This window comes from Rosa rugosa, chromosome 4, assembly GCF_958449725.1.
Source record: "Rosa rugosa chromosome 4, drRosRugo1.1, whole genome shotgun sequence".
NCBI lineage: Eukaryota > Viridiplantae > Streptophyta > Magnoliopsida > Rosales > Rosaceae > Rosa > Rosa rugosa.
Genome location: NC_084823.1, coordinates 8,594,220 through 8,614,191, shown reverse-complemented (window position 1 = coordinate 8,614,191; position 19,972 = coordinate 8,594,220). Strand labels below are relative to the sequence as shown.

Sequence of the window (19,972 nt, the reverse complement as noted above, 5' to 3'; positions counted from 1 at the left end):
AATCGAGAATTCCCATATTAAAACCGAACCGAATCTGTCTTTTTTGCTCGGTCCGATTCGGTCCTTTGGGTCCAGACGCCTAAGCTTAGTTAAACATGAGGCATTATTAGAACCAGCTTAATACACAACCGATAATGGGCCACAAATTGGAAGTTACAAATAGCCTAAAAAAAATGCATGTACAACCGCTCACACCGATCTGACCTAAATCAGATCACTCTGATCTCCACACTAAAAAATGCCAGCTTCTTTCAGTCTTCACCACAATCCAATCAATTGGTGGTTTCTCTGCAAAAAAACGTCCATTAAATCACCAAACAGTCCCCAATCTTCAATTCGGCAGCCATAGATGTTGGAGTCCCCAAGGTTATCTCCCCTAAAGCAAAATTTGTGAAAATTATACTCTATACTAAAAGACAAACTCTAAAACACTGTTAATTATTGTTCAATGAATAGTGATGGGACGATTTTGCCCTTGTATTTGTACAGAATTTACCTTTCTATCCTGGATTGTTTTCTTTCCCTGTTTTTATGTATCTAGTTTGTTGATCGTCAGCAGCCTCCACGCCTCATTTGCTCTCTCCTTCGCCCCGTGTTGTCGCCTTCTGCCGCTCTAGCTGCTTCTGTTTCTGTTTCTCTTGCTCTTTGTTGTTGCATGCTCTTTGATCATAATAATTTCATATTAGAGAAGAGAGCACCAAAATCTCAACCCTAAACTCTCTTCCTCATGAAGCATGGGGTTCTACAAGAAGCTGGTGGATGTGAAAGTCTCCATGCGTCCAATACAAAATCTGGAAAGGAAGAAAAAGAATCCCCAAAAAATCCCCCATATTTTTGCAACTTTAAGCAACCTAATTACGATATATAAAATTAATCAACTAGAAGACCCGCGAGTATAGAGTCCAAAGAAAAAACAATAGAGGATATAATGGACATTAAATTTTTTTTTTTTCTACCAAAATATTATTTTCTATTGAGAAAAAAAAAGAAAAAAGAAGAAGATGAATATAGCTATATAAGAAGAAAATAAATGGAGGGTGAGAAAGAAGGAACGAAAACCCGAATTTCGGACAGAAGAAGAGTCAAGAGTGAGAGCCATGATCTCGCAGTTCTTCGTGCTCTCCCAGCGTGGCGACAATATCGTCTTCCGCGACTGTCAGTCTTTCTCTACTCCATCCTTTTGTCTATTTCCATTTTTTTCTTCTGCTACTTCCCGATCTGAATTGATCGCCGACTCAGTGCTTCAATCTTGATTTAGATCACTTTTTTTTGCTTTCTGTAATTCAATTCATCTCTAAATCACTATTCGTTTCTGCTCTGCTTCTTTGATTATCAGATTTCGTTTATAAAAACAAGATCTTGAGCTTTTTGTTTGAGCTTTGAGATCGGGTGTGGTGAGAAATAGAGAAACATAAACCACCGGAAATCTATTTGTGTTGTTTGATTGGCTTGAAACTCTGATTCTTGTTCTCTGACTTTGGTGGTGCAGATCGCGGCGAAGTCCCGAAAGGCAGTGCAGAGATATTTTTCAGGAAAGTGAAGTTCTGGAAAGAAGATGGGCAAGAGGAAGCACCACCTGTCTTTGTAGGTATTATCTTACTGAGGAATGTAACTTGCATTGTCAATCTGGTTTTTTTTCGAGTAAAAAAGCTTTAGAAATACACAAGTGATTTAGTGATTGTGTATGTCAATCTGGTTTATTGTGCTGACTCTTTTCTTCAAAATTTTTTTGTTTCTCAATCAATAGAACGTAGACGGCGTCAACTACTTTCATGTGAAGGTCGTTGGACTCTTGTTTGTTGCAACTACGAGAGCTAATGTATCGCCGTCAATTGTCTTGGAACTTCTACAAAGAATTGCCCGTGTCATCAAAGATTATGTTGGAGTTCTCAATGAGGATTCTATCAGGAAGAATTTTGTGCTTGTCTATGAGTTGCTTGATGAAGTCATTGTGAGTTCCTTTCATACTTTTCATTCTTCAACATAATTTGGTAGTATATATATATTTAAGTTATATATAAATTCCTGCTACCTCACTATTAAGTATCATTGGTCGGGGATCTTTCTTTTCTTTCTTTCTTTCTTTTTTGCCTGATGGTTGCTATACCATTATCCAAATTAAGTTGAAGAAGTGATAACCATTATCATTGGTCGGGGGTCTTTATTTTGAGACGTGTGTTAAGCTTTGTTGTCAAAATAAGTTGATACACTTGAGAATTGCAATCAAGTTATAAATGCTTTCTGATATAATTGATGATCTATGGAGTTTGGAATTGTGTGACTTACATGTGAGTTGACTCTGGTTTTTCCTGTCAGGATTTCGGCTTTGTGCAAACAACATCAACTGAACTGTTGAAGTCTTATATATTTAATGAGCCAATTGTTATTGATGCTGCACGTTTATCATCTCTTGGATCTACAGGCCTTTTTATGGTATGATGTCATCTATTGATTATTTACATCATCAAATACATGGTGAATTGTTGGAGGTTATAATTTCTTTTGGAGTAGTGGCACCTTTTTTGTTGATCCCCGAAATTTATGCATGCAGCAAGGGACAAAGAGAATGCCTGGAACAGCTGTCACAAAATCTGTTGTTGCTAATGAGCCTGGGGGTAGGAAGAGGGAGGAAATTTTTGTGGACATAATTGAGAAGATCAGTGTTACTTTCAGCTCTAGCGTGAGTATTTGTGTCTTCAATTTATTTTTATGTTTAACCTCTTTTTCCTGAATTTTATATGATCACTAAGTATAATAGGGAAAAACTGATGGCTATCTTACTACGTGCTTTAGTATGAACGTCTTGATGCTATCTTACTGCAAGTTTGTGGAAGAATGGACTAGCGCTTTAGCATAGGGTTATGGAATTCAGAGTAAAAATTCAGGTCTTATTATGAATGGTGTATGATAAGACAAAAATTTGTTGTTTCTAAGGAGAGGAACTAGTGAGACAAACATATAATATCCATCACTAATATTATATTATCAATCTGTTGTCATTATACAGGGGTACATTTTGACTTCTGAGATTGATGGTACCATTCAAATGAAGAGCTATCTCACTGGTAATCCAGAAATCCGATTAGCTCTTAATGAGGACCTCGGCATTGGAAGAGGTGGAACATCGGCGTATGGTACTTCTCTAACATGTGACCAGACTGAAATTATGTTGTCCACCTATCTTTTTGGACATTACTACTTTCATGCATGTGGTGCTGTAAAGTTGTGGTGGCATTATGATAAAGTGTGAAGATTTGAAATTGAAAAAAATGATATATAGTTCTTAGAGCAAACAATTTTTTTTGTGATAGTTGCCTGATTAATAATATTCTTTCTCCAAAGAAAAAAAAAATTCTCTCTCTTCTTTTCCCCTTATTTTTCAAGTTGTAATACAAGTGCCTCCAATCATCTACAATAATTTTTCCACCTAACTTTTCTTTGTTTACTAATGAAATTGATTCTTGTCTCATCCTTTGACGTCCTCAAATTATGCTTTCTATTACAGACTATAGGAGTTCATTTGGGTCGGGGGCAGTGATACTTGATGACTGCAATTTTCATGAATCTGTGCGTCTTGATAATTTTGATGTAGACAAAACTCTTACTCTGGTAAGTGAAAATGAGTTGTTCTTGTTTAGATTGTAGGTAATTAATTTTAATTTTTCGACATTAAGAAATTAAATGTTTGCTCCATGCTACTAATGACAGGTACCCCCAGATGGGGAGTTTCCTGTCATGAACTACCGTATGACTCAGGAGTTCAAGCCTCCTTTTCGTATTAATGCTCTGATTGAAGAAGCAGGATCGCTTAAGGTGAATACTGTTTTTTACTTTTAGATGGTGAACTTAACAAACATATATATTCATTACAAAGAACTAGACTTTGATCAAGAGATTGAGTGAATGGGTCTACCCTATGAGGGCCTTTCTGGAATATGTATTCCTTTTCGACATTGCTATTGTTCAATTTCATGAAAATATCATTTAATTCTGCGCAGAAATAACAATTTGGAATGTCTAATGTAGGCTGAAGTGATTCTGAAACTATATGCTGAATTCCCATCAAACATTACTGCAAACACCATTTCTGTACAAATGCCACTACCTAAATATACTATGAGGTAATGTGTTACTTACCATTTATGGCCAGAGAGTATTAGGTATTATTCCATACGCTCCCTGTATCTATGCTATGGTGAAAAGAAAGTGTTCCTAGTTTATTAATAACATGCTGAATTCCTCTTATAGGTTTCCTTGGTATTCTACTGCTGGCATTTGGTCTAAGAAAGTTTGTTAGCCATTGTTCTTTGTTTTAAAATATGTCCAACAATACTCCAGTCTTGATATGAATATAAAACTTTTCTCACTGTAACTTGTTGAAGGGAAAAACAACGAATTTCCCCAAATTCGACATATGATGACAAAGAATACTTGACTATGACTATATGTTATATGGTTATAGGGACAAAAAAGAAGTGAGAAAGGAGGTTATGTAGAGTCATCCAAAGTTAAATTTCATCAGCCTATGAATTTGTGGGGAGTACGGGAAAACTTTTGATGTGTAAGAATTTGCACATGGAAGGGGTTACTTATTTAGATAAACTGATAAAAAAATCTGTACGTTGTGAACTTTTCTGACATATCTCATAAAACCTCATAAAAGATGCAGTAGATTATGGTGGGCTGTCTTTGAGTAATAGCCAAAACATTTTGAAAATAAAGTGGTCCTTTCCTGTCAGGGTATGAATAGGTGTAGACTGTAGAGATGAATAAGGAGACCCCTTCCTGTTCATAGTTTATTAGCATTACAAGTCAAACTTGCGGGCCTGGCTACTGTATTATACTGTCAATACATATCCACTTATTCAATGATTTTGTTATTTCAGAGCCAGTTTTGAGTTGGAACCAGGAGCAGTTGGACAAACAACAGATTTCAAGGAAGCAAATAAGAGACTTGAATGGGGTTTAAAGAAGGTAATAATTTTTCATCAATTATCTTATGTATTTGTATAATTGAGAAATCAAGTCTATATCAAGCTATCAATTGTTTCCATTTAATGCATCTACTGAACTGATAAGTGCAATGCACAACAGATTGTTGGTGGATCCGAACATACCTTACGTGCCAGGCTGACATTTTCACAGGAATTTCATGGTATGATTTACTACGAGTTTAGTATTATCATTAATGGCTTTCATTACCTTTGAATGCTCATGGTAGATTCAATGCTCAATACAGGAAATATCACAAAAGAAGCTGGTCCAGTTAGCATGACGTTCACGATACCCATGTATAACTCTTCAAAACTTCAGGTAAGCCATTGTTAGAATTTTGATGCTTGACTGTTCAAAACATGTGGTGAATCTTTATATGATCAAATTCAATCTGTGTACATTTCCAATTTTTAGGTTAGGGTGGATCCTGTTGAATCCTTTCCTGTTATGCTGTTGCTATGTATGTCCTGTTATCTAACAGATGTTCTGTGAGTTGAGTCTGAATGCTAGCCTGTCATGATAAAAGTTCCATACAACCCCTGTGACTAGGTCATGAATTTCAAATAATATTAATCCAATTACACCTAGGTTCAGTAGAATAACACTTCCTCTAAAAGTTCATAGAACTTGTATTGGACTTGAATGAATATGGTCAGTATAGGAGTTGATATCTTGTATCCTAATGCCAACCCACATCTCGACTCCATCTAAACTATGGCACCCTGATATAGTCTAACATCTGAGTTCTCCAAAATTTGTTCTGAAGAGGGGTTAGTTTGCTAATGAGCTTTTTGTAACCAAGAAATCTCTAGGATGAGATATTCATGTAATGAATGGCCCCTTTAGCAACACTATACCCAATTCCTGATCGCTCCTTTCCCAGAAGAAAAAAATAATAATAAATATAAAAAAAAATTTATCTGTGGAAGTCTGAACAGGATGGACATAGGCAATGGATGGGTACTTTGTAAGTTCATGCTTTGTGTGTAATAGGCAAGGAGGGTTCAGACCCGTTTATGTTGTTTTCTGAAGATTGGAAGCTCAACTGTGTTGTTTAACTCCATCTCCCTATGAATGTGCTAAGGTAAATGTTTGTGTGGTGCAGGTAAAATACTTGCAGATAGCAAAGAAGTCTGGAACTTATAATCCATATCGGTGGGTAAGATATGTTACTCTCGCCAATTCATACGTTGCTCGTATATGATGCAATGAAGCTTTATTTGTTGTGCCATTTCGTGATTGAAGAACTGAATCTTGGACAACACTGGATCTAGTTGTGAGATATCTAATGAAACCATTGCACTCTGTTCTCTTTTAGCGGGTTTGGATATTTCTCTGTTCTGCTTCAGTGATATAATCTCTTGACTATGTTAGATTGTGCATTGAATTTTGTTAGTTGTACTATTGAATTATTGAACTGTTCTTTGTGTAGTGGTTGTGTATTGACGATATAAAATGCACTCACTTGCAGTGGGTAGTGTTTTTTTTCCTAGGAGTTGTATGTCATCCTTGAATGAAGATCTCTCTGCTATATTTGGAAAGTCCAAGCACCAATGGCCAACATAAGCATCCATCAAAAATGAAAAGAACAAAAGATGTTTTCTTTTCTGACGTTTGTGATAATGGTGGATAAGCAGTTAAGCTAACAAGAATGATTTTACATCCCCTAATGTTTCTGGGTCAAACGTACGTTCCGACTGTCGCCTTTACTCGTTTGAAAAACCACTCCCGGGAGGATTCTAACCGTTGTTTTTGCTACCTAACAATAGCTTATAGGTCACTAAGAAGTAGGAACCAAAATTCATCGCTAGTCGTCAACCTTTGGTAGGGCTCTGGCCATAAGTCAAAAGAGATTTAATGGACGAATGCTCAACTATCACCAACTCCTTCCAGTGTAGGAAAGTCTAATATCATTGCGACCTCTTCTCGCATTATGAATGTGGGATTCGTATGCATTGGGGAATTCTACATTTATTTTTGGCAAGAGGCGGTCGCAATCTATGGAAGATATTACTCTTATATTTGTCTGAAATTTGTGATAATCCGAAATATCAATGAAAGGGGGTGGGATAAAAAGTTAAAAATGCGAGGCATCCTTTACTTTTCTGGAAGGGGAAAAACTTGCATTGGCTTTTGAAAGGAAGGAAGAAGCAACTCCAAACGTGTCAGTCAAAAATTAGTGTGTTCTACTTTTCTGACCAAAGCCACCTCAAAATTCCCAACTTTTTACTGCTTCAAGTTGAAGACATCCAGGCTTAGAACACGTAATAGCCAAATCTGTAATATATTCAAAACTTCTGAGCTTGCAAGTTGCAATGCCATTTTGGAGAGAATATCAACTTGCAGGTAACTACAAAAGCCATATTTTGATACACCGTGAGGCATGAGCAAACCAGTAACGATTCATATTAGGCTTGATTATATCCTCCACCTTCGTAAAATTGGGGTCCTTGACACTGCACAAAAGATTTGAATTTTGTTTTTAATCTTCTGTCCATACACGAATGTTGTGATGAATAAGTTGTTCAATGAGTGAGAACACTTTCATCTTTTATAAAGTTAATGTGCTTTACTTAAATAACGACAGACATCATGTTTGGTTACTTTTAAAATGAAATTTAAATTTCTTGAACAATGTCATTTAATCTGTTATAAGGGTACAAAATGTAATTAATTACCCATCATGAAATTATTTTGATACTTTCCTCAAGTTATCTTCCATTGTCATGCTACTTCTTAGATTTGTCTTGGTGGGTAACAAAGGTAGCATTCATGACAGATTACCAAGAAACCCTAAACTTATTCTTTGGAATAATATTGTTAGAAGATAGAAATTATAAGGATGGATATGATCACCAGCATTAGGTTTACAAAATTCTATAAGAATTCCGATACCCATGAGAAAATCAAACACGTTACACTTGCTAACTGTAGGGTAAACTAATTTTTCATTCCACCCAACTAACACAATTCAAAGTTTATAACTGAGAATTAATGATTTCCTTTTAGTTACGCCATAATGAATGGACTCTATGATCTAGTATGAACCTAATGGATTTCTTCACTCAAAAGGACCCTTAACACTTAGAAGGTTGAACTACTTACTTTTCAAGTTGGAATTTGAGGGAAGCTGTCAAATTCTCAAATTCCTTTTTTAACAGTGATGGATTGGATGCAAAACTCAAATTTACTTTTGCTTTTTCTTTCTTATGAAAGGATTAAACATTAAAGCCAGGCAAGTGATTCCGTTAGTACTGATACTGATAGAGTCACTTTAACCATATCATCCTTTTTACATTAGGGCCGATCTTCTTTTTCCACAGTCAGAGCAGGTGGACAAGCCTAGGAGGCTAGAGCTTCTAGCTAGGATGAGAAGCAATCTTTACGTTTTAAATTAGCTTTAGAAAAAATGGAAATATTCTTACCAGCCAACTTGGACCGACTTTAACTCAGTAAACTATTTTGGCTACAATAGAGCAATGTCATTATCATCATCATTATGTATATATCATGGACCAATAATGTGTTATTAGGTGATGGCATATTGGTATGATGTACCTTCCTTCTTTCTAATGAATTATTTGAGATCGGGATTAGGAAATTAAGTAGCAAGTGTTTGATTGGCACTTTTGTCTGTAAGCTTTGTAGGGTATTTAGATTATGAAATATTTAAACTCTTTACTTGGGTTATATACATGTAAATGATTGATATATAATCTTTTCGGAGTTGGTTTCATTTAAAGAGTTGTGCCGATGTACCTTCATCTTTTTTCATGGTGTATAATCGTGAAGTTGTGAATTATATAAAGATTGTAGGTATGAAACCAGTAACTGATAAATATTTGGAACATTATTCAAATTTTTGTTAAATAATATGTGCGCTTAGCATACGATCCAATATTTTATGAACATTGATCACCCCGTACTAACCCTAACTTGTCGGTCGACTCCACCTCCATTAGAACAACTTCTCAGGCCAAATCATGACTCCCACATTGCACATATTCAAATCGGTACGGTTAGGCAAACTTTTCAACTTATCTAGGACAAAGTCGGGAATTAGCTAGGGTTTTCCAGTTTTGAACGCTAAGCACGACATTGTTAATTTTGATAAATTAATTAACGAGGAGAAGAAAACGTAGGGTAAATGGACACAACTGTAATAATTCAGGAGGGTAAAACAACTTACGTTTGGGTTTGTACTTTTGTAAAGAAGACGAAACAAATGGTCTCATTAGTAATTAAGCTAGCTGCGACTTTCATGGAGGGGCTTAACTTTAACTCTTCTGAAACAGTCAACAGAAGACAATAAGCAATAATAGAGATCGAAAACCAGCAGACTTGAAATTGATCCTCAACTATTCGTACTTTGGGGTCCAAATGCAGCAAGACAAATCTGTTTCCTGATGTAAAATGCGGGCATATGCATGCACTTCTATCTTCAACCGGAAATGCTAGCTAGCAAGCAATAAGTGGTACATTAAGATGTCGTTTCCAATAATTTAAGCTCACAGTTTTAATCACCCATAGATTCATTTAGAATCTTTCACTCCATATCGGTATGCAGATCGAGTCTTGTTTACATGGTGATGGAATAAAAATTCGACATCCATCGGTCGTTGGATCTAAATTTGATAGTCAAGAACAAGCAGTATAACAGTCATGATCACCTGGTCACCTACTGACCAAATATTATTTGGTCAGTCACCGTTCGATTGACATCGGACGGTTGACAGCTAAGTGATGAAATCTGAGATGAGAGCTGTCAACCGTCTGATCTCAATCGAACGGTGACTGACCAAATGATATTTGGTCAGTAGGTGACCATGTGAACGGGGCCGAGCAGCACAAAGTGAAACTTGGTGACCAAGGATTTTTTATGAAAATTACCAAAAAATTTCGAATATCCCAGTTTCGGAGATTTTCAAACGGCCAATTTTGATAAGAAGTAGATCTTACATTTGAAAAACGCATATGGCATTAGGGCTGGGCGTCCGAGCCCGAAAGACCGAGGACCCGACCCGAACCGAGGAAAAAAGCCCGATTCGGTTCGGTTTTAATATTGAAATTTTCGGTTCGGTCTAGAGCCCGACCCGAATTAACATAATCGGTTCGGTCTCGGGCTTCAATATTTCTGGGACCGAAAGCCCGAACCGACCCGAATATTATATCTGTTGCCACATGTCAGTCCTTGATTGGGTGATATAATAATATGTTAAATATTAAAAAAAATAAAAAATAAATAACAACCCTAAAAGGCTAAAACACTCCTCCAGGCTCCAGTCGAGTAACCCGACCTCAGCCTCCCTCTCTCTCGATACCATCTCAGATTCTCAGCCCCAGCTGCCCAGAAATCTCCCTCTCACTCTCTCAGTTCCTCCCTCACGGTCTCACCCTTCTCTCTCTGTCTCTCCGTTCAGTACCAGCTGCTGCTCCACTGTCTGTCTCCGAAATCCCCTCCGCCAGCGACATGCACCGTGATTGGATTAGAAGCTCCCGATGTGCGCCTCCGCCATTTAGCCGTTTCGATTCTCCCGTCGCTGGCGCCGTGACGCCGTCGCCGCTCCGCACAACTCAGTTCGGTACTTCGGTGAGTAATCTAGATTGAAATCAATGAATGAAATTGATCTATGGGATAAAATTAGTCTGTGTTATTCAGTAATTCCAAGTAAGTTGCTACGATTCTCACCTATGCTGTTCTAATACTATCAAGTTTCGCTTGCAAATTGTTCTAGTAAACACCTTGGATATCCAAGCCGCTGACTTGTGGGGTGTCGCCGCCGGCACCACCGCTCTTTGGGTCGTCCAGGTCAGTAAAGCTCTCATCTTTTTGCCTATTTTAGATCTGGGTTTTCGTTTTTGAATTAGATGGAACATTTCTTGTGCTTAGATGTGATTACAGTATGTATCTTTTTACCCATGTTGGATTGATTTTGATGAAAAGGCTATGATTGAGTTGCAGATTAGAAGTCACAGAAGTGCAGTTTGGAAAACAGGGAAAATAGCCGAAGTTTGTTGAACTGGCCCTAAAGGCCCGAAAAGCCCGAAAGACCGAACCGGCCCGAACGGGTTCGGTCTCTGTCGGTTTTCACTTCGAAAAAAGCCCGAACCGATAGTCTCGGTCTCGGTCTCGGTCTTAGTGATTTTCGGGCCCGACCCGACCCGCGCCCAGCCCTATATGGCATCGGTAGAAGTTCTCTCAAAGTTGAGCATCTGTTTTCCAAATTAGGGTTTGAACTTGGGGCCCAATCTATCAAAAAGGGAAAGAAGAAAAACGAAAGAAACCCAAATTGTTAGGATGTGATGAGAATTAATTAGGAAAGGCATGTCCTAGTTGGACTTGGTTATTCTTCCTAATTGGACATGGTTGATGACAAAGTTTATTCCTATCAGGAATATGATCTTTTCTCCTATACAAGAAGGTTTGGTTTTCCTACTACCAATTGGATTATAATTGGGGTGCCTATATATAGAGGGCATGGGTAGTAAACCAAGGCATGGTCGGTGCATGCGATCATCAACAAGAGAGTGTATATCTCTTGGGTAAGGGAGCAGAGATGTCAAGAGTGAATACAGCTCTTGGGTGAGAGTGAGTTCTTGGGAAATTCTATGAGTGTGGGTGTACAAGGGTTATGGGTTTGGGTTATGGTGATTTAGCTCAATGTATCTTGTACTGTAATTATTCTCATAGTGAAGAACGGATATCTCTCGGGAGGACGTAGGCATAGATTTATGCTGAACCTCGTTAAATCTCGGTGTTCTCTTGTTGCTTGTCTTGTGGTTTGTTATTTTTCTATCAGTCTACTCTGTGAGTCTTGACGGGAAGGATTCTAATTTCCTTAACAAGTGGTATCAGAGCCGAAGGTTCGGCTGGGACACCTCATTATTCAAGGTGGAGTCAATTAGATGGTTAAGGTGTTAACTCAAAGTGCATTAGGTGGAGCCAGCTCGGGAAAATTTCTAGCAAAGTGGAGCGGGTCAAAAACTCAAGAAAGTCCTAATCGAAGGTAGTCGATAGGTGGAGTGACTCGTAGGCTAGGTGGTGCGAGCTAGACTCAGGAAAAATCCTAATCAAAGGTGGAGTTGCAAGAGACCAGGATATGACTCAAGGGAATGATGGTTGGTGAGAGTGTATATCTCACTAAGGTGGTTCGTGGTGTCAGCGATCGTGCTTGTTCGTCGTTCGTGGTATTCGTTCGCCGAAGGTTTGCATGTTGATCGTGGTTGTTCGTCATGGCTTCAAGTATTGCCTCATAGTTTGAGGTGGAGTAGTTTGACAGAAAAGGAAGTTTCACTCTTTGGGTATAAGTGAGTGAAAGACATCCTAGTTCAACGGGGCTTAGTAAAGTGTTGAAGGGAAAGGATGTGAAACCGGAGAAGACAGCGGATAATGCACGGAAAACTGTCGGGGATTTAGTGATCATAGCAGGTCTAAATCAAGAGGCAGGGATGCTACAAGTGTTGTGACTACTTTTATTTTACATTCTTTTTTTTTTTTGATTGATGAGGTTGTCCTAGGGCAAATCCCTTGGTATGTTCCTCTTCAACGAAACTTTCTTTGATAGATACTCTACGACCAGCGTCGTTGAGGTTGGTGGTAGTGAACTTCTCCATTGGATCGTCGTCTGCTAAGAAGCGGGCGAAACCCGCTCTGATACCAACTGACGCGGGCAGAAGTAACCCTAGGTTTACAAGCAATAAACCTAAAACAAAGATTCTGGAGTCCACCAGAGATAAAAGAGAAAACTCTCAATTTTGATTGATAATATGATAAGATAGTTCTGCAGCCGTTTAAGGTTGCTTATATATGGGAAAAGAAACCCTAGGGCGACTAACAATGAAACCCTAAAGCCCATAGATTAAAACAAAAACAAATCCAAAATAAACTAGAAAATCTAAAATAAAAAGAAGGACTAAATACTGTTTAGTCCTTGAGCTTTTGACTATAAAACACTTCAGTCCCTGACCTTCTAATTTCACACGTTTAGTCCCTGTACTTCAAAATTTCAGACCAATAGGTCCTTGCCGTCTAAAAGTCGCGGCGAAATGTCTATTATGCCCTCAGTTCTTTTTTTAAAATAAATTTATGGGCCAATGATAAAATAGGTCATTTTAAAGTGTCTTATTATAATCCAGGACACACAAATGTTCCCATGATAATTAAGGTCATCTCTTAACAACCTGCCACTAAAATTAAGCATAATTACTAAAGCTGCCACTGTCACATCTCTCTCCCTCAAGCCCGTCTGAACCCTTATCAACTGCTCTCTCTCTCTCTCCCCTCCCCCTCCCCTCCACACAGACACAGACCTCGAGAGTATGAATGGCGACCATGAATGGTGGCCATGCCTTTTCACGACGGCAACATCCACGACTTGATTGAGATTCGATACCTCGACGTTCGCCAAGTACTTTTCCAGCGCAGCGATTCAATTCTTGACTAGATTGGGTTTCGATTATGTGATTCTTTTTTGTTTTGATTGATTGAGTTTTCGTTCTGTATAGGCTGTTAATCACAGCTTGCAGACGCACTCATCATTGGTACAACGACTTTCTCACAGAGTTGGAGGTTTGCTTCAACTTCACAGCTTCTTATTTGCTAAATGATAATGGAAATTCGGAAATTCTCTTGGTAAATATGCATCATTCATTTTCTCTGTGTTTTTTTCTTTTTTCTTTTTTACGTTATCAATTTTGTTGGTTTGTTAATAATGACATGCTATAGATGCACTGTGAAGTGAAGAATGTGATAATCTAAGGCATTGGGAATTTAGCAATATTAAGCAGCCAAAGAATGTGTAATCATTTTGGTGCTACCAACTGCAAATTTAAAGCATTTTATTGGCAGAATTGAGAATTAGAGCACTTAAGTCTAGCCTTTGATTTCTTCTTGTAAACTTCTCAACTGAATTCAACAGCTTATTAGTACAAACACTCTGAACTTTTTGGCAGTCGGTTCTTCAGTTGACAAATTTTTGTATAACACAGAATGGTGTGAACTATGCAAACGCTATTGCTACATGTTTCCTATCTTCTAACTTCGTTGGTTAACTACATCATTATTTTTTAGAACAAGGCCTATTAAATATCAATTTAAACTTGATCCACCTAAGTATTAAGCCATTTTTGTATTTCTTTTGTGTTTTTACATATGAGTATGTGTGTGGTGCTGTATGGTGGACTAGGAGCTATGAAGCTTAAATGTTCCATAACCCATAACCGCCTTGATGTATGGTAAAATAGGTGTGTACTATTTTTTATTTATCTATCCTAACAATGTGGTAAAATAGGTTGTGCACTATTTTTATTTATTTGTGGTTGGGTTTGTGTATCAAAGTTTAACAGAATAGTAGATGTCCATGGTGTTCGGAATATGAAAGATCCTCGAGGTATAGAGACAATTCGGTCTGGTGGATCACTCAAGGAGAAAGAAGTGTGGTATGCTTTCCTAATTGTGCTACACATAAATAATTCTGACGCGTAGATTTGGTTCTTGATTGCAACATGGGGCCAGAAACTGTCATTGTAAGAGTAAACTAGGAGCATATAACTTGCATTCAAATATTTCATAGCTGCTGTTTTGGCATTTGATAAAATCCAGGAATTGTAACTTCTGTTTTGTAGCTGTGTTGGTAAGTTTGTGATGGTTCCTTGATGATAACTTGAATATATTTGAGTGCAGACGACTGTCAAGGAGGAAAGATGTGATGCATAGTGCGCTAAAAAGGATACTAGTTGGTTCAAAACAACATATCATCGAGTCAAATCTATGTTTCTAATGTAGTCTACATGTCATAATATATAGGATATGAGTTCAATAGTTCTTTAGAATCATATCATCATATGTAATGTGGTTGGAGCTTGAAGACAATAAACTGTCTCTCTTCAACATATATCATTTCTTTTTATCAAGAAGTTTCTAAAGTATTCATTGGGTTATTTTTCTTTTTCTTTTTCATAATAATATTAGTTAAATGATAGTTGGACTTCTAATTCTTTACTCCTACACTTCTATTCTCATTTCTTTACACTTGTATATGCACAAGTCATTAGTTGGGCCAAGTCTCTAGTTAATGATGTCACTGACTAAGTCATTGTTAATCTCAAGTCACTAGTTAAGTACTGGTTAAGGTACTGGCCATGTCACAATCATGAACATGTCACTAACCATGTTATTGTCAATCCTTGAACAAGTCACTGTTAACCTCAAATCACCGGCAAAGTCACTGACCATATCACTGTCAATCCCTGGTCAAGTCACTGCTAACCTAAAGTCTCTGTTAACCTCAAGTCATGGGCAAAGTCACTGACCATGACATTATCAATCCCTGACCAACTATCAGAGTTCCGAAAATACTAAAGACCTTTTTCTCTTTTTAGTTTTTCTTTCTCATTTCGTTATGTTTTCTCCATGGTTATGAATCATGATAAGAAGGATAGGGTTTTGATGCAATGTTGATTTTTCAAGGTTCTGTTCTCCAGACGGTCCCCCTCTTCCATTTCTATAAAGATGGTGTTCTCTTGGAAGCATTCCCAACTAGAGATGAGGAGAGGATCACTGCGGCAATTCGTAAATACACATCTCCTGCAACATCTGAATTGATTTGAGCTGATATGGTTTTACCTACAAACTTGAATATGTAGATTTACAGTGATCCCTAAACATATATATGATGATTATTGATGAGTTCTTTTGGACCAATTTGTATGATATAGTTCTTTGTGCAATCTGTATGATATAATTGATGAGTGTTGGTTGTAATACTGCAAACATTATGTTCTCACATATAAGCAAAGAAAACCTTCCTATTTCATGATTTGAATTGCGAGTAGTTCATAAAATCTGTGGTCTGAGCAGTTGACATTAAATTAAAATCCACAAGAGAATGAGGCAGTTGATAGAGTACATTTACTAGAATGACAAAGTAATCTTTGCAATATCAAAAATTGGTAAGAAAGAAAAGAAGGGCATACCTTTAGTTTATGAGATATGGTCAGTGACATGCAATGTGACATGGTCAGTTACTTAGTTAGTGACATATGATTAACAGTGACTTGACTATTAACTTGTGACTTGGCTACTAACAGTTACTTGGTTAATGACATGGTCAGTGACATGGTCAGTTACTTAGTTAGTGACATGTGATTAATAGTGACTTGGCTACTGACAGTTACTTGGTTAGTGACATGGTCAGTTACTTAGTTAGTGACATGTGATTAACAGTGACTTGGCTACTGACAGTTACTTGGTTAGTGACATGGTCAGTGACATGGTCAATTACTTAGTTAGTGACATGGTCAGTTACTTAGTTAGTGACATGTGATTAACAGTGACTTGGCTACTGACAGTTACTTGGTTAGTGACATGGTCAGTTACTTAGTTAGTGACATGTGATTAACAGTGACTTGGCTACTGACAGTTACTTGGTTAGTGACATGTAATGTGACATGGTCAGTTACTTAGTTAGTGACATGGTTAAGTTATTGTTAATCTCAAGTCACCAGCAAAGTCACTGACCGTGTCGCTGTCAATCTTTGGTCAAGTCACTATTAAGATCAAATCACCGACAAAGATGAGCCACATCACATAATGTTAAGGAGGAAGTTGGGGGCCAAGAATTGAAGTTTTATTTGAATCAGTAGATTTTTTTTTTGGTGCTTGCATTCCCCTGCGCCACATGAGTAAGATGAGGGACTTTTATTCTTTTCATATTTAATCTACTGATTAAAAAAAAAGAATCAACATAGATCAATTGACAAACACTCATCCTCAAGTAACAACATACAATATGTCAATATGTGCTCTATACAATTTCCAGGGCATTCATTCTCTAACTGATCACTACCCTCCCCCCACCCACTGTTCAATAATACCCAGAAATATAGAGGATACAATAGAATAATTACTTTTATGTAGTATATCTACCTAGGCACGCCAAAACTCCCTCTTGTCTTCTGCTAAGGAGAGTATATCTTCTCGTACGTGTTGAAGCCTCTCAAGGAAGGGTTATTAGAATGGAGCCAAAATTTGGAACCAACTGTCCTCTTAGATAAAAAAAAGTATCTCCTTAAGGACTAGGAGAACCAACATGAAAGCGCACATGATAACGAGTACTGTAGCGCACATCACCATTCCTCCTTGTTTCTGTGTTCTCTTGGCCTGTAAACCCATATTTCCATTAGGACAAACACAAAAATAGAGATGCTTAAACAACTTACAGCTGAATTGACAATGCCCAGAAAAGATGAAAATAAAATTAAGAACTTCATTCATTGTATTGATGATTTACAGTAATCTCACTATGAGTATTATAAATCAAACCCAATACAACATTACATAACCCACTCCATCCCAATAGTATTGTTCCCAATAGTATTGTTATCACATACAAGTTTCTAACTAGAAAGTTCTCAAGGCTAAGATACAGCTCTAGAAGAAGTTCCAAACTTAAAATTCAGTGTGCCGTGTATCTACAACATACAAGTTTATGCTTTTATGAAACAAATAAACAAAGAATGGGAGATTAACCAAAGCCGCAGATAGACATGCATAGAGCAATGGAAAGACCAGAGGCTCCCACCCATTTTGAAATTATCATTTAAACACGGAAACAACTTTGGCTGCACAGACTTGTGTTCTACTCATCAGCTTGGGAGTTATATCTCAACCATTTGTAGTTTTGTACTGCTACCTAGCTTCTTGTTCAATAGTTCAGTTCGTAACGGAAAAGCAACAAAACAATATATTTACCTTTCTTTCTTGCTACCCCTAATTCGACATATAGCTTGACATGTATGAATCTTGTGCCATGATCATTTCTCTCCAAGGTATTTATCTGTAACTTTGCCCTCATACAAAAGAACAAGAGAAAATGAAGAGAAGGCATTAAAGGAAGGGAATACTTGTGTAAAAGAAGAAATGCCACAACATCAGTGAGACCAAACTTAATCTTGAATAAATACACAAATAAGAAACAGCAACAATGTTAAGACGTTCCAATTTACAAGACTTGTCTAAGCTTCTGATTACAGTTAAAAACGATCCCACACATAATAAAAGCAAATATCATCAATTAATCATCATTAATTGAATTCATGTTAAACCTATCATCATCATCATTATCGATAACCAGATTCAAATTCATGTTCAGTTTACAATGATATTCAATTGCTGAAGTATAGAGTCATCTAAATGTTCATATCATTAATTGATGGCCTGAATTAAGGTTAGATCATCTACGGAGTGTACTGAGTCCTAAGTTCCTAACATTAACAACACCAGTGGCATTCACAATCAAAATCATGAAAACAATTATTTCAATACAGAATCAAATTTAAATTGAATTCATGATTATATATCTTGAGCTGGGATAAATTACTCACCTCCACTCATCCTCTTCAGAAGGAGACTAGTCAATGTCGTCCTCAATGCAATTGAACATCAAAGCCGCCAAAGAAGCAAAAATACCTGCAAAAACCACCAATCACAAACCCGAATTAAAAACCCTTAATCATATCCAAGGTCTTGTTTGCGTACACATCAAATAGGCTGTAGTTGGTATTGGCAGCGGCTTCTCCACCGTGGCTACCCAATTTGAGGTGGCGGGATGTGAGTGGTCCGTCATCACGGTGACGGAGGCAGAAATCGACGGTGGCGCCAGTCATAGTGGTGTGAAGCGGAGCCGACGATGACTAGGTGTATCCGAAGCGCGCCGATTCGAAACGGCATCGGAGCAAGTGAAACTGGAAAAGCAAGGGTTTTGAAGTTCGAAGCGACGACGAGAGATAAGAATGTTTTGCTTACGTGATGAGATCGGAGGGAAAGGAAGCGGAGGAGCTGAGCTTGTAGAGGATGAAGATGACGAGATCGTCAGGAAAGTAGTCGAAGAGAGAGAATTGGGATAAAAAAAAAACTCGGAGAGACAAACTCCGATCAAAATCGAATCAAGCTTTTAGGTTTTGGGATTTCTGATAAAAGAGAGAGAAAATTTGAGCTATGAGATTTTGAATGAATAGATATAAACGTGTATTACCTTTAAGGGCAGAATCGGAATCAAAAAAATTAAAAACTGACCTTTTTTAACTATCACCTCATTATTCATAAGGACTAAATTAATATTATTAACAATTCATTATGGACCTTTTTATCAAGTGGGAAACTAGGTGATATTTTTATCATTTCACTCTCTAATGTGACATTTTCCATCATTTCCCTTAAATTTATTCCTTTCTCTTTTTTTTATTTTTTATTTTTTCTTTATTTTATTTATTCTTTTTTTCAAATAGAAAGAAAGAAAGGAAAAAAAAAAACATAAAAAAATAAACAGAAAGAAAAAAAGGGAAAAAAAATTCCTTTTCCAAAAAAAATAAAATAATTAATTAATTAAAAAAAAAAACTGAGGGCATAATAGACATTTTGCCACGACTTTTAGACAGCAAGGACCTATTGGTTTGAAATTTTGAAGTACAGGGACTAAACGTGTGAAATTAGAAGGTCAGTGACTGAAGTGTTTTATGGTCAAAAGCTCAAGGACTAAACAGTATTTAGTCCTAAAAAGAATGTAAAACTAACCTAAAAATATTAAATCACGAATCGGATAATTAAGACGATACATTTTGGCCTAAATCTGATAGGGCTCACTAAAGTGAGTCTTGAAGATCTCGTCGTTCCCATTCTGGAAATGTATCATGCGTTTCAAACGGACATTCTGGCCAAAAGTTAGTCAAATCTGATTCAAAATCAAAACCTGACTTTTCGCACGAGAAACCCGAAAAGTCCAAAACCAAATCTTCTTGAATATTCCAGCGGCTAGTAACCTGATTACGCGTGAGTTACCTATTTTCCAATCACTCTTCTTGATTCTACACCGCTTCTTTACTTTTATGGTTTTTCGGCTAAACTGGGTCCATTCTCGTCCTACATCAAATAAACTTTGACATCAACCATGTCCAATTAGGAAGACTAACCAAGTCCAAC

At 37.2% G+C, this 19,972-nt stretch overlaps 1 protein-coding gene across 2 annotated transcripts; it reads left to right on the top strand.

The window, feature by feature from the left end:
• Positions 1-995: 995 nt before the first annotated feature.
• Positions 996-6,487, top strand: LOC133745480 (AP-4 complex subunit mu). 2 transcript variants are annotated; one of them, XM_062173563.1, is made up of 13 exons: positions 996-1,155; positions 1,490-1,584; positions 1,748-1,951; positions 2,317-2,433; positions 2,552-2,680; positions 3,008-3,116; positions 3,506-3,609; positions 3,709-3,813; positions 4,027-4,121; positions 4,887-4,974; positions 5,095-5,155; positions 5,240-5,313; positions 6,101-6,487. In XM_062173563.1, the coding sequence occupies exons 1-13, from the start codon at positions 1,098-1,100 to the stop codon at positions 6,197-6,199; spliced, it is 1,338 nt and encodes a 445-aa protein (XP_062029547.1). In that variant the 5' UTR covers positions 996-1,097; the 3' UTR covers positions 6,200-6,487. The 2 variants fall into 2 exon arrangements, with proteins under 2 accessions (XP_062029547.1, XP_062029546.1); XM_062173562.1 differs by having other exon boundaries at positions 3,008-3,134.
• The last annotated feature ends 13,485 nt before the right edge of the window (positions 6,488-19,972 follow it).

What these genes read in the sequence shown, in the direction of transcription:
- LOC133745480 (XM_062173562.1), top strand. Translation starts at nt 1,098, where the DNA reads ATGATCTCGCAGTTCTTCGTGCTCTCCCAGCGTGGCGACAATATCGTC. An exon ending in GATCTACAGGCCTTTTTATG is followed by an intron (nt 2,434 to 2,551) that starts GTATGATGTCAT and finishes TTATGCATGCAG; the next exon opens with CAAGGGACAAAGAGAATGCC. An exon ending in ATAACTCTTCAAAACTTCAG is followed by an intron (nt 5,314 to 6,100) that starts GTAAGCCATTGT and finishes TGTGTGGTGCAG; the next exon opens with GTAAAATACTTGCAGATAGC.